General features: G+C 41.8%; 1 protein-coding gene across 3 annotated transcripts in view; it reads left to right on the plus strand.

Annotated features, from left to right (window-relative positions):
- Positions 1-15,924, plus strand: part of sema5a (sema domain, seven thrombospondin repeats (type 1 and type 1-like), transmembrane domain (TM) and short cytoplasmic domain, (semaphorin) 5A) — a 127,373-nt gene that overhangs the window by 27,172 nt on the left and 84,277 nt on the right. For all 3 annotated transcript variants that reach the window (XR_002278352.3, XR_002278353.3, XM_020645593.3), the window contains exon 2: positions 8,274-8,485. Coding sequence is in view for 1 of the 3 variants with exons in the window: in XM_020645593.3 (XP_020501249.1) it covers positions 8,338-8,485 (148 nt within the window). In the remaining 2 variants the exon portion in view is untranslated. The remainder of the gene's footprint in view (positions 1-8,273; positions 8,486-15,924) is intronic.

Consider the following 15,924-nt stretch of genomic DNA (forward strand, 5'->3'; position numbering starts at 1 on the left):
AAAACAGTACCAAAGAGAGGAGGTGTTTACAACCATTACTCAGGAGAAGAGGAGGGTGACATTTTCTTAAATTGACCCCATGGCTACTAACTGTGAAAAAAAAAAAGAAAGTTTTTGAAGAAGTTTTGTGAAACAAACTTGGAGCGAAGTAAACCAAGCTGTGGTGTTAACTTCAGTATAACACTGGAGAGGCTTTATGCTGTTCCTTGTCCCCAGCGCCTGTGTTTCATCAACTGAGTTCCTTTCCTCCATATGCTGAAGGAAGAACATGCACAGTAAATCACAGTTCGATTTTTGTAATCCTATGCAGCGCTGTAAACCTAACAACAGATTGGAACGTCTAGTATTGTCATTGCGACAGCGGGGGGGTGGGAAATGATCCAGTATTTGTTTGATTTAGTGTTCATACCCTTATAGAGCTGCTTGGGAAACATACCATATTTCAGGCTCAGAGTCAGATGTGCAAGCAGACATATACTACATTAAAGAAATAAATATTTGCAACTCATATCCAAATAGTGATTTCTCAAAGACTGCAGAACCCTTTCTTGGTAACAAACTAACATCCACAGGGCTCGAAAGTTGAACTGAAATTCAAAACGTCTTCACTTTATACAACAGGAAATATAAGCTTAAATAACTATTCTATGTATTTTTCATGAAGCAGATGAGGATGAAACTGTTTCAGATATATCAGTCCCAAATCCGTACTCGGCTCATTGTGGATGATTCCCATGGCAGCGGTTGTTTTGAGTCATCCTGTGTTGTAAACAAACACCATGGCCCTGAATAGCTAACACATTGTAATGAATGTACTAAGTGGAATTTATTGTTATCCCGTCTATGTACAATTTTCAGGGTAGAGCAGAACAAAATGTGTCCTTCTTCAGGGTTTATGATTTACACAGTTAGAAAAAATTCAATTTACAAGAGACATAAAAAACTGCTTAGGAGAAAAGTTCTCTGTGCCAAACATCCCTATCTATAATAATGCTAATTGACCTTGTTTGTCTCTTTTCATAACCCAACATTTTACAGGACCCATATTGTTAAGTTTGTCTTCTATTCAAAAAGTCAAGTCAACTTTATTTATATAGCACATTTATAACAGCCGAGGCGGACCAAAGAGCTGTACAGTAAATCAGGCAGAATACATTGCATCCAAAACATCATAAAAACACGTAAAAGCAAAAATTAAAAGTGAATTAAAACACAAAACAATAGTAAAAGTTCTAGTAGACACTGCTGCTGGGATAAAACACTCAACTAAAGGTAAAAGCCAAGGAAAAGAAATGGGTTTTTAAAAAATGATTTAAACTGCTCAGTTGTGGCAGCAGATCTTATTTTAAATGGTAATCTGTTCCAAAGTGTCGGAGCTGCAACAGAAAAGGCTCGATCGCCCCTAGTTTTGAGCCTTTGTTTTAGGCACGTCCAGGAGCAGCTGGTTGGAGGACCTTAGTGCTCTGGATGGAGCATGAACATGTAGTAGTTCACTTAGGTAGTGAGGTGTTGAGCCATTTAATGATTTAAAAGCCAGAAGTAAAATTTTAAAATCAATCCTGTAGCGAACAGGAAGCCAGTGGAGAGAACGGCGCACAGGGGTTATGTGGTCCCTCTTTTTTGTGCCTGTTAGGAGGTGAGCAGTCGCATTTTGGACAAGCTGCAGGCGTTGGATGGATGACTGGTCCAAGCCCACATATAGTGAGTTGCAGTAGTCCAGGCGAGATGTTATGAATGCATGTATTACTGTTTCTAAATCACTGGCAGGGAGGTAGGATTTTATTTTGGCGATAAGTCTGAATTTAAAAACATGATCAAAGTGCACACCAAGACTCCAAACAGATTTCTTCATATTAACAGCAAGAGGACCAAACGTTTCTACAGCACCAGGTTCTCCAAACACAATGACCTCTGTCTTATTGGGATTGAGTTTGAGGAAGTTTAGGGTCATCCAGGTTTCAATGTCTTTAAGGCAGTCGAGTAAGGGTTGTGGTGAACCCTTGCATTTCAAAGGCATGTAGACCTGTACATCGTCAACAAAAAAGTGGAAAGCTACATTGTATTTTGCAAAAATTGATCCCAGTGGTAGCATATATAATGAGAACAGGAAACAAACAAATGGAAGCTGGTGAGCGAGGGTAACCAGCATCTTCTTAGAAGTAATGCTAATTGCTTAGCTTGTTTATATTTCATCTGAGGTTACGTTTTATTTCTCTAAACTGTCAGTAAACTAGCTTGTTACCTCCCTATGCCAGTGTTACAATATAACAAGCTATTTTAAGTGCTAAGTAAAAAAAAAAAAAAAAAAGGCCACTTGAGAGGGTTAAAGCTTGTCCTGGTGTCTGCTAAAATAAAATAAAAAGGAATTCCTTAATTTTGTTCAATGCTAAATTACTTGACTTTAAAAATGAGTCCTACTACTAAAATAATAATAACAACATTAAGAAGAAACATTTACGCAGGTCAGATAGTCCAAGGTGCACACACAAACACAAACACATGCGCACACACACACACACACACACACACACACACACACACACACACACACACAAACATACACACACACAGGAAAATTTACTTCATGCTAAAATGTAGAGATATATTGGTACAGTGCATGAAGTGTGAAATACATTCAGCACTGGGTGTGTGTGTATGTGTGTGTGACAACAGGGAGAAATAATTTGAGGGATCGACAAAGACAAACTGCACACACGCGCATTTGATTTGCGCTTCAGAAGCCACTCTGTGCATCGCAGATAAGGTTTTGAAACAAACAAGCCATCAGATCCAAGAGCACTTTTCAATCCCACTCTTGGGGAGACACAAACATTTCCACGCAAGGACTTAATCTGCTCTCTGATCCGGGGGTCGTCAGGTGGAAAGGACCCTTCTGTGCTGCGATGAGCCTTTGACAGGGATATCATCGCTCCCAGGCTCTGTCTGTCATCCTCTGCAGGGCTCCCGTGAGATGCCCAGCAGCACTGAGGTGGACTGAAACAGGGAGGGAAAAGGTCACTGAGAGGTAGAAACGGAAAAAGGGGGGATAGAAAGTTTGAGAAGTCTGTCAAATGGTCATGGGAGAAGAAGAAACCTTGTGACAGCCAGAGAGAGGAAAAGTCAATCAGTTGGCCGCTTGAACTGTCAATCATGTTGGTTTTTTTTTAACGCAGCAGTCATTCACTGACTGCGGCGCATCATCTGTTCTTCTGTCAGCCAGTCATCTGCTTCATTATTTGGTGGGATCATTTGTCACACAGCCTGAAAGTCAGTCTGTGAGTCAACAGTTCATTCAGCCACTCTGTAAGCCCTTTCTTTTTCTTTTTTTTTTTGTATTATCAATTAATAATTCAGCTCAGTCATAAAACAATCAATCAGTCTGACATACAGAAATACCAAGATAGTGCGCTGTTATTTCCAGACAGCAAAGTAAAGAGCAAACATCTGCGTCATTCCTCTGCGTGTGCTTTGGTCTCGTCACAAGACACCAAAATCGCCCCTGTTGGCAGACGAACAACAAACAAAAACTGCCCATAACCCGTCTGATAGACTGAGCGATAAACACTCAAACACACAAATACGCATTCAAGCGATCCCTCTGACAGACAGCTATATAAAGCAGCTCGATATTGTCTTTGTGTTGTCGTCGAAAAGCAAAGTCTGCGTCCCATTTTTTTTTTTTTTTTTTACGAGTTTGTGTGTCATGTCCGGACAGAGAGAGAGAAGCATCTCTCAGCACAGCGCTTTGACCCCGAACTCACACTCCCACGACTCTTGTTTGGACAGATGGATCATCACTGCCTCGCTCACATTTGATAAACGTGTTTATGCCTAACCCTGTGTGTGTGTATGTGTGTGTGTGTGTGTGTGTGTGTGTGTGTGTGTGTGTGTGTGTGTATAAGTGTGACCAATAGAACGGCACATTTATTCAGGAGTCTATTCATTATGTATGGTGTAATTCAACCGTCCTGAAGTCAGACAAAATCGATAGTCGTGTTCAAATGATCCTCTCTCTACAGTCAGTACTGCAGGAAGACTTCCATTGATTAGGTAGCTGACACCTCAGCTGCCAAAATGCAAAGATGCAGAGGAGTCTGCGTGTGTATTACTGACATTATGTAACTGTCCACAAGTACAAAGCGTACAACTGTCCATGCCGAAAAAAATCAGAATTCAACCTGATACATATTCCTGCAAGGGGACAACAACATGCTGTCTCGATATGTCAGACCACCACACTGTAGCTGCACAATATTTTTGCAGAGTAATACAAAAAAACACGTTTTCCCTCGCTTGATGTCCTTCAGGCACACACTCCAGTGGTTCATTTTATTATGAATTTCTTTATTATATTGATTCCTCCAACATTTCTGCAACGATTATGACAGATGTCTTAACATATGTTCCATGTGAGCATTTGCACCATAAGCATGTCGATGAAAATGTCCCAGGTGTCTTACGTCAAACCCTTCGAGAAGCAGCTTAATTAATTTAGACCGTGAAGTCTAGCACGAGGCGAGGCATCGCAGGATGACGACCGAGAGAAGTGTTTGAGAATGCAGACTTATTTAAGCTATCATAAAAGTTAGGAGACAAACACTTCATAAGGTACTGTTTTCTATATGTTAAACAGTACATCATACATATTAAAGCAATATTCAACAGTTACTTTGAATTTGTTTTGAAATATTGGGGGGGGGGGGGGGGAGGACAAGTTTTGCTGTATTATCTGCCCAGAACATGCATTTCAGGTGTCAAAGTCATTTACCCCATGTTAAGATTTGTGTGTGGCTCTGGCTCTCTCCGCTAAGTGCCCTGAATGCACCTGTGTGTTATCCATCACCGTTTCCCAGGGTGGATTCCAGTGTGTGTGTGTGTGTGTGTGTGTGTTTGGACTGTGAATGCACTGGTCTTTTTGTGTGTGTCTGTATTTGTAGAGGTGTGAGAGAGACAAAGAACAAGGTAGGAGTGGGAGCAGGAGGAGGAGGAGGAGGATGAGGAGGAGGAGGTGGAGGCTTGTACTAATGCCCTGGAGATGATTTAGAGTTTAGAGCTCGCCATGCAGCTCAGAAAGCTTTCGCAGTTCTCTCCCACAGGACCAGTCGGTGGCTTGTGGTGAGTTATAGAGAAAATTGGATCCACCAGAGATCTCTAAAGGGGAACGCAACAACTGTTGAAAGTGTTTTGGTTTTAAATCAAGTCGTATAGCTGTCTGTGTTTGCTCTGTTTTAAAAGGCATGATGTATGAGCATGTGTGGACATAAATCAGGTTATTTGTGGCTCTTAAAAAGTTACACATGCATGTTTAAAGACAGCTGGCTCATAAGTATTTACACTATCTGTGATTTTTTTTTTTTTTTTTAAGGTCGGAATTGTTTCACAATGCAATAACTGGTTTGATATCAATGAAAATATAGAGCGATTCAATCCAGATGTAGAAAGTATAGATCCAATACCTAGAGTTCCACTGCATTTTCACACAAATATGGATTAGAGATAATGAATATTTCAGTAGTTGTTTTATACAAATTTGAATTATGCATTTTTCTATTTTGTGCATATATTTTATGTAAACAATAATGTTAAAGATGCCTTTTGACATATTGACCACGAGCAGTGCTGTAGAGCATTTATTTTGTGATTGGGCCAAATTCGCACTTTAACACCGCTAACCCAGCACACACTCCTGACGCCGTTTTTTCTCGCTATTACCACTGATCGACAGTTCTTCTCGGTAGAGTGTGAATCAAAGTAGCAGTGTGTTAACAAAGACGAAGAATAACGCAACAACTCCCAGGCAGAGCTTTTTGGTTAACATTGAAAAATTTAATTAAAAGTTATTTTTAAAAAATGGCTGTGGCTGTGTTTCACATGGAAGCAAAACAAAACACTGACTTGCATGACAGAATGTGCTTGCTTGAAGACTCCACAGAGCAGGTTTAATGGTAAATTTAAACACAATGTTTTTTTTAAAGATTAACTGGTGAGTTCCAAAGAAACTGCTTATTATAAAAGATGGTTGCATAATAGACCTTGAAGCGTCAATACAACTGCATATATGAAATGGAAAATGTTATTACCTGAACATGAACTAGTGTGTTCACATATCTGTGCGTACGTGTGTGTGTGTAGGCAGGTGAACTGTCAGGAGGTCATGTGCAGGGCTGTTACAGATGGAGCGGGGGTGTCAAATAGTTCACACCTTCCTGGCTTTGCTGCTGACCCTGTTAGCCAGCCACCTGCGTATAAGTGTGTGCTCCTTTTGTGTAATGGTGTGAGTGCAGAGTAATTTATGCCCTGTCTGATAATACACACATAATCATAAATGTAAAAACTTTCATAATCTCACTTTTCTGCCTTACATGTAACCTCTGAGCCCACCAGATAATGAAATATATCCCCCCCTAAGTAAACACAGACATGAAGGTATATAGGGCTGAATGAGAAAAGAAAGGAAGAAAGTCATATCACTAAAATACCTGGGGAATATGACTAACTCGCGCGCTCTCAGCGGCAACAGGTAAAATGGCTTTTTAGTGAGGGGAAAAAACATTAAAGATTGTCAAGGAAAACCGGCAGACAAAGAAAAGTGACACATGAAATGACAGGTTGACTAAAGCGAAACTGAAAAAACTACAGAGGCTGACGTGAGAACCATCGAGACGAAAGGGAAACAGGGAAACGATAGGCAACCGGCACTGGCTGTCACTTTGCTTCCCTCTGCTGTGGCTGACAGGTGTTTTACATTATTTTTGTAGGTGAAGGGGGAAAGAAAATACACATTTTACCGCCGCCTGTGCATCTTATACACTGAATACAATTCCATACAGGCTCCGAGGTCATGGAGCGTATTGAGGCAGACTAAAGACAGAATAAACTTTCCATTGAGCGAGAAAATGGAATAACAAGCGGCGCACTCACAGCATTAGGGATTTCATTTGAAAGCAGGACTAGAGAGGTGCCTTATGTTTTACCCTGGAGCTACTCGAGCTTTCTAGCACTAAGAGGAACTCATACTTCAGAGGAAAGGTTTTATTTTTTTTTCTGAGGAGAGCAAACATTTAAGAATTCTTTCCTTCTTTACACACTTCACTTTGTCTTTTTTTTCTTCTGTGAAGCGTGCAGATTTTTCCATATTTTGCTCCGTTCCCACAACAAACATGATATTAATAGATTTTGCTTATTTGCAACCAACTGTTCACACTAAATCAGCTCTGTCACGGAGGCAGGATTGTTCTGTTCCTGTTCTACAAAGCTCAATTTCTCCCCCTCTGACTGGACAGCAGATGAAAAGCCTGTTTCGCATATAATACAATAATAAGCCCGCTCCGCATGTTTGGCTTCAGAATACATTTTCCCTCATGACACATTAGCAAAGCAAATGCTTACCCTTACTTGTGCTTTCAGACATTCAGTATCTCTGCTCACTCACACACCACACGCTGCTCAAAATGAGCTATACAGTCAGGGAGGCGTATTCTTGTGTTGCGCACAGCATGAATCCATCTTAGTAATAGCATTACATTAATGATTAAAAAGTAATGATGTAGAGGGTCTCGAATGCTCATCAATTCACCCCCACGAAGAAAAGAAATCATAAACAATTGAGATGTAGAAGCTGCTTTGTTTTGCTCCCAGCAAATGATCTCTCTGGGATGCTGCCGCGAGCATTTTATAATAATCACATCCAGCAATTGGAGGGTTCGGCTGTGAATAAAAACATGTCAGATTTACAGCAGCTATAGGATTTAATTCACCCATGAGGAGTGCTGTGTCGAGCAGCTCTGTGCATATATCACTCGCACATGCCCATAAACAAATAGACTTTTAATAATGAATGGCACATGAATGCAACAGACCCAGCACACGCTGAACTTTTGCTCCTCTGCCGAGGAAACAAAGGCATGCAAGAGAAGTTTGTATAACAAACACACATCAGAGGTGTGAGGGAATGCAGAGCCATGTCTGATTCATGCTCAGGGTGTCAGAGGTGAAAGGTGGGGAGGATTTTAGCTGTCATTGAGGATCACACAGGCTGGTGTTGCAGAAAAAAAAATTTTCTCCCCTCAATCTGCCACACTGTGTCTTCTTCGCTCTTCTCTTATTTCCTGCTTGTACAGATTTACTTTAGCTGCTTTTTTCATCTCCTGCAGTGAATCCTCGGTGATGCAGAGAGGTGCGACACTGAATCATGTTTTTAGGACCCTTGGTTATGAACTCGTGTGAAATAAGTCCATGTGTAAACATGAATCCATCCTTTTCTGTCCTTTCAGGTTAGTCTCTCCAATGCTCTTGGCCCCTGAGGCCTGAGGAGAAGTGAGCCAAGCCCAGGCCCCCATGGGACGCCCTGTTACCCAGCATGCACTGCTGCTGCTGCAGTGCATGCTGGTTCTGCGGCCTGGAGGCGTGGCCAGTAGGAGAGGGCCGGTGCTGCTGCCCGAATCACCCTGTCACAAGATGGAGCACCCACTCATCCCACACTCAGGTAGCCGTCCAAGCAAACACACACACACACACACACACACACACACACACACAGACACACACACACACACACGCACACACGCTTGCACACACACACACGCACGCACACACACATACACGCACACGCACACACATACACACACACACACACACACACACACACACACACACACACACACACACACACACACACACACACACACACAAACGCTCACACACACACACACACACACACACACACACACACACACACACGCACACACGCTCACACACACACACACACACACGCTCACACACGCTCACACACACACACACACACACGCTCACACACACACACACACACACACACACACACGCTCTTTTCTTTCTTCCTTCGTTATTATGTGAACTTTACTATATGCCGTGTGTAGTTATTTATATTCTTATTCTCTCTTCTTCCTCCGTCTTTAACTCTAACCTTCACTGATATCTCGTTACCTTCACACAAGACTAGAATTGTAGACCTTATATGGATTATGTGTGGACTGTTTGCTCTTGCTAGGAGACAAAAACAGTCTCAGACAAGTGCTGTCAGTTTATCACTAAGAAAAAAAAAAGAATGAAAATAATGAAAGAATGGAAAAAGTGTTAAATGATCTGATGCAAGGTGTAATTATAAGCATGCTTGCTAACTAGCTTAATATCTAAAGTATAGTAACCTTTTCTTTGCGGTCAGCAGAAAAACTAAACAATCAGTTAGAGATTTAAATATTTTAGTATAATTAGCAACGTAAGCTGGCTTGAGAACTACACCTGAGTTAAACCAACTACTATTATTTCTGCATTTCTTTAATTGTACCCAAGAAAAAGTCCAGTCTGAGATTCAAGTGAAGCCAAAAGCCCGCTTAAGGATGTCGTCTCTCAACTCTAACTACATCATTACTTTCTCAAGATGCTAGTTGGGCTGTAAACAATGGAAAGGAAGTCTTATTGTCATTAACTGCTGGCTAAACTGGAAGCCCTGAAAAGTTAGTAGTTTGTTCCAGAGGCTTCAGAAGTTCACGGTCAATGGGTTCCAAGATTGTTCTCCTGCGGACAGAAACCATTGTTTTATTAGTGACAGAGAGTTTTGAGAGGTAAGTAGTCCCTGTAAACTCCAAAATGTGCGGTGTCTCCTCCTTTAGTCCTTCCTTTACCATTTCTTCTTTTCGCTATTTCCCTCGAGACTCAAAGCAGACACAACTTTCCTCGTTCTTTCACTGTGGTGTCTGCACTTTTAGATAAAGTATTTTAATCATCAGGTTTCGTTGCCCTTATCCTTATCTTACATTACTATTGAGCAGCTAAACTGTAATGAAATGCTTGTAAAACTTAGCCGAAAGAAAGTATCAATAGCGATCAATGCGGTTCTGTCTACCCTCTGTGAAGCAGCAAAATGTCATCGAGCTGTTTTCAGTCCAGTGGAGTCACAGTCAGATAATCACAAAGGATTCTGTCGAGGGCAAAATTGACCAGAAAGACCAAGGTCGCTGCATGTGTCCAAAAGATCCACACGCTGGCAAGGACTGAGTACTGTTGCCGTGCAAGGACACGAGGATTCTTCTTCTACGACCCTTCCTCTCCCAACCTCTTTGTCTTTATTCACGGTCTTTGGCATGCCATTGTTAGCCGAGGTGGCTCTCCTTCCCTTCTGGGCCAATTGAGTGCAATGATGATGACTAACTGCCCGGCTAACGTGATATGTTCCTGCCTTGTGCTCTCTGCACGAGGGAGATCAACCAGCAGCCGGTGGGTCAGCTGTGGTCGTTGCGTTTGTGTTCTCTAATGCACCAGAATGGCCCATTAAGCTCCTGTGGCTTAATGCTTTTTTGAAATATAGAAGCGTTAATAAAAAGGGTTGGCATTAGAGTTAGCAATCAGACATGGTTCACCAACACAAAGCTGACTGTTCAGAAGAGGAGAAAAGAAAGAGAGAGGAAACGGACACTTAGCTGTCTCTGGGCCAGTATCTTTTGTCTGAAAGATGGTTTTTGATGGCAGAGGCTCTTACATAAGTGTTTCAGCAGATTTATTGATAATATATTATATACAGTAATAGATGTTGTGAGGTAACAGCCAGAACGTTAGCTGGCCCTACATTTTTTTTTTTTACTTATGTTCTCACCCTGTGCGTATCTCAGTCGTTTTGGCACTTATACGTTTTTATTTGGTTTGCTTCAGTCTTTAAATGATTGTTTCTAAATTTAACTCAGGTCGAGCAGCCCTACATCATCCCTTGAATCCCACCAACCTGAAACTTGAGGGTGTTTTCAGCATGGAGCTGCTAATCTACTTACTCATTGGACAGTTATTTTCTCCCGCTTCTACTAATGCACATTAAAGTTACCTTCCCATATAATAACTTCCACTGACCTTTTCCTCAAGCCCCGGTGTTGTTTCTATAAAGCATGTAGATTGATGATGTTGCTTGAACATGAAAAATGCTTAGTTGTTTTCTTTTTTCTTTTGAGTTATTTTGAAGTTCATTTACACTGGTGAGTGCAGAAGTAAACAATTGTGCCTCAGTATCCCATGGGAAGTGAAATAAATGCAACTACTACATTTCCACGCTTCAGAGGAAGTTCAAACTTCCCAAGGTCGCGCTCATGGGCAGCTTCACTGTCTTGAGTTACTGTACATGGTCAGAACCGGGTTGACATTTAAAGGTTTAATCCTAAATTAAAAGCATCCTGACGTGCCCTCAGTGTTTGCCTTTGTATATTAATGGGAGGTCAGGCTTTGTTCTCTCTTTGTGGGTTACATTGGGAACAAGAGGCAGTCAAGTTAATGCAGACATCGCCACTGGAACTTTTAAAAGGACGAGTTAGTGTTCATCAAATGATATTGCACAGGCGCAGTAACAGTGGCTGTGGCTCAGTTGGTAGAGTTGGTCGTCGCAACTGGAAGGTTGGTGGGTCGATCATCCGGCTCCTGCAGCAACACGTCCGATGTGTCCTTGGGCAAAACACTTAACCCTGATTTGCTCCCGCTGCTTCATTGGCGACGTACAGGTGTGTATGAATGGGGCTAGTTACTTCTGATGGTCACTTTACAAAGCATCCTCTGCCATTAATGTGGGAATGGGAGTGAATGGGTAGGTGTGACATGGTCAGAAGATTAGATTAGCACTATGCAAGTTCAAACCATTTATAGTATGCATGTAAGTTTCTTGGTTTGTCAAATCTGTTTGCCCCTAAAAGTTAACCAACAGCGTCTTAAACTCACAAGCTTAAAAGCTATCATCTTTTGTAAGCCTGCTATTGAAGTGCTAAAGCTCTGCAGACTTTCATGCCTGCAGGTTTCGTTTCCTTGAAGACACAGATTTTACCATCTCCCTTTGTTTACTTACCCCCCCATCTTATTTATACCTTCTCTGAGACATCATTGCAGAGCAGCTGCTAATTCCCATGATTTCAAGAAGACGTCCATTAATCTTTGCCTTCACAGTTGTATTTTGCTCAGATTTTAATAACTATCCTTTCATGTTTTGATTATAGTCTTTATGCGGTTAAAAAAAACACACCCCATTGTTCCTCGTAGTGCAGTAAACAGACTTTTTCTTTCCAGAGACTGTCAAATTACAGCCTCAGATTTTTTGCAGCAAACGCAAGAAAGGCTGAGTCATGACAAAATGTTCCACACATATACCTAATGCACCAAATGTACACACGCAAACAGTGTGAAAGGGAAGAGAAACCTCTCTTTAACCCTATTATCATTGTCTTTTGTGAGTCATTGTACTCCATGTAATGTAGTGTAATCCCTGGTTGTTGAGAATGTGCAGAGCGTGGCTGCCATGGCTTCTGGCTTCAGCAGAGCTGGGAGCATTACAAACACATTCAACATACCCCTGTGGATCACATCAGCACAACACTCCCACTCTACTCAGGCGAACGTGATCCTGTTGGACATACACAGAGATACATTACGATTCTCAGTCTAATCAACCAGCTACATAAAAGCCTAAATGTACAATTGATCAAAGAAACAGTTTGACATTTTAATGGATACACTTGTTTACGTCTTGCAAAGAGTTAGATCAGAATATCTTAAACAACTTTTTTTTAGTTTGATTAATTTATATAGCAACAGAAAGCAAATGGTAAGGTAAGCTTAGCAATGAGAGTGGACGAATAGGGAAGCAGCAGATTGACTCTGTCCAGAAGCAGCTTTATATGTCCACTGGGACATTTAAAAGTCACTTTTCAACATTGAAACCACTTTTTCTGATCATAGTTTCTTCACCCATTAAGACAAGTTAGCTGTCCAGTGACTGTTTTTATGGTAATCTAAACTAACCAGCTGCTTACTGTAGCTACCTTAGCCCTTTTCGCACCAAGTGGTCAGTTCGGTTCGGCACGGTACCCATTTACTGGCGTTTGCCCTGTCAAAAGTTTGGAATGGTACAATAATAATGGGTCCGTACCGTCCTACTTTTTTGTTACCCTTCTGTTGGGGTTCCAAGGGTACCGATCCGACTCTAAAGGGTCCCTTGTTTACTGTGTCCCTGTTCTTATTCTTCCTTGAATTTAATTAGTAGCGGGCTTCACTGTGTTGGGCTGCTGTGGTGTCACACTATTTCATAGCTGAAGCAGCTTTCTCCATCTGGCTTACACTCTGCTTACCAAATAAGGGTACTGTTGGCTGTGGAAATGCAAGCAAGCTCAGGGTTTACCGTACCGAAATTTCATCCCACCTCCTTTTAAATCAAATGACTTAACTTTTAAGTCGAATGTACCTGTCACACTCAACCTCTATCCTTGAAAATTGAAACAGGTGGCACTTCTGGTGCCTGTGCTGTAAATCCCTTTGTTAGACACAGTGTGGTAGACGTTTTGGCAGATATTAAAAACAACCAGAAAGACATTTCTCAATCTGCTGGCTTTTGTGGGTTGTATAGACATTTTTGCCAGTTTTGAACAAGCTGGAAATTCCTGATAGTACATGACAGTTTATTCATGGATTAAATATGTAAAAAATATGTTTTGTGGTGCTAGTTTCTCAAATATGAGGTTGAAAAACATTACTCAGATTTCTTAGTTGGAGTCACGGGGGAAGGTGGGTAGTAAAAATGCTTTTTCTTCAGTTGCTAGATCCACCCGTACAGTTTGAGCTGCAGCCTCAGCTTTCTGGGTAGAAAAAGCAGATAAACAATAGAAGAGTGGTTATGATGACCTGTCATGAAAAGCCCAAGGTCAAGGTCTGTCTATGTGTGTCAGTGACAGCAGTTTTTTTTGTCCTCTGTGTGATTGTGGCCTGTCTGTGGATGGGTGTGCCTCACATGGGTCTGACCCCACTGGGGATGGTGGTTTTCTGACTTTGGCACAACACTTGGCTGACAGAACTGCTACTGTGGTGCGAGGACGCTATCGTCTAAAGACCGCTTTCTGCTTGAGAAATGGAGGGTTGGAGAAAAAAAAGTACACTGTACGATTCCGGAGCTATATTCAAAATGTTTACTCGAAGGTACACGTGCTATACTTTCATGAAAACAGATCTGAACTTAACATTAGCAGACCTCCAATTTAAATGTGTCATTTATAAAATTATCTGAGGAGGGGCGTTGAAAGACTTCTTCCTGGTGCTTGCAAAGGATATGTTTTGGCAAATAAATTTTTTCCGCCAAGCTTTTGTAATGTTATTGTAGCTCAAAGCCCCTTGAGATGAACTGCATTAATAAAGTGTTGTATTTAACAAGTGTTCCTGGGTGTAGGCTTGAAGGCTTTTAAAGGTTATAAACTGTGGTGTAAACAATGCCTTCACAGGCCAAGCTGAGGGCCACGTCTCTGAGGAGTGGAACCGGCAGACTGGTTTTACAGCCACAGACTGAGCACAGCTTTTATCATCCCTGAACGGCTTACACATCGTTAGAGAGAGAGAGGGGCGAGTTAAAGCAGAGAAACAAACAAATAGGCAAATAGCATTTATAAATGCAACGGGCTCAATGGCAGTGAATCAGAGATCTTTTAATTGGTCCATTGGGAGTGATTCTTGTTGATTTAAGCCCCCTCTGAGGTCGTCAGAGCGTCAATTCAAAAACATTAACTCCACTCTGTTCATGCCCAAAGGTCAGCTATGTTCTTGTCTTGTTTAATTTGAATGGATCACTCACTGCAGATGTCATGAAGAAGGCCCCTGCACATTTTAGGAGTTGTATGTCGTTCATTTCACCCTCCGCTATAAAAGTCCCACATATTTCCCTACACGTCTCTCCATAGTCAAGTGCTCTGAAGAGATTTGGTCATCTTGTAAAAGAGTTGGCTCTTCTTCTGCATCCCTGGAACCAAGCGGCTGTGCTCCTAAATACATATTAGATTTAAATAATTTATTGCTCTCTTCTTTGAGGCTTCACAGTGGTTTGTTTTGCATGATTCACTTGCTGCCCCGAGGACACAGAACAGAACCCAACATTTGAGTTGTAGGAGTTTTATTGAACAATTCTTGTTTTTCTTGCTCAGAATAACATGATCGGAAGAAAACCTTCAAGCACAAAAAAAAAACCACAAATGAAATGTCTTAACTGACCTTGTCTTTTCAAACTGAGCAGGTGTTTGTTTTTTTTCCACCGCTCAGCCAAATGGTTTCCTCACACACCAACTTGACCAAATAGTTGCCATTCTTCTGCTGCCCAGTACCACAGGGCCCCATTTAAAGCGAATTGGCTCTTCATTTATGTGAGCGCCTGCTGCCACACTCGATTTGCACAGAAAAACCATTCATGTTTCTGAATGACTTCCACATGTTGCCGTCGTTGCCGGTCTGGCAGTGCCGTGGAGCGCTTGAAATTTTGAACGCTGGCAGGCCGAAGATTGGCGTGGCCTCTCATGCGGGGTGTAAATATTTATACATCCTGTCATTTTGTCTTTGTGTCAACCACTCCGTGTCAGAGTGAGGAATAACAAAATGGGGTTTGAGTGAAGGGGCCTGTTCTATTTTGAGGAGAAGGAAAGCAGGGGTTAAGAGGATAAAGATGGGACCAGTGTTAAGGGGGAGGGGTGTGTAAGCGTGTGTTTTACATGTTGGCATGCAGCCCTGGCTGCTTTCTGAATTTTCACCCCGATCTGTGTGTGTGGCGAGTCTCCGCGCGTGTTTCCGCCTGTGTGATTACGCCTTCCTTTCATCGGCCGCCAATCCCCTGATTCATGCAGCTGCTGTACAAAAGCAGTGGTGATGTGATTACATTATCACATGCATTTAAAGTGAAGCCATTATGAACCCATGTTACATGCAAAGCAGCCCTGAAATCAAGAAGGCAGGATGGGGGGAAAAGGATCTGTTTATTAGCTGTTTCCTTTTCTGCCGGCTTAACGATAAGGTTTATTTTATGGGGTTATAAAAATCTCCCTCGGTGCCATTAAAATTAGCTATTACAGCCCATCCGTAAAAACAAATAAATATCGCAACCCAGATCAGAGTTCAGAT

Source organism: Labrus bergylta, chromosome 20, assembly GCF_963930695.1.
Source record: "Labrus bergylta chromosome 20, fLabBer1.1, whole genome shotgun sequence".
NCBI lineage: Eukaryota > Metazoa > Chordata > Actinopteri > Labriformes > Labridae > Labrus > Labrus bergylta.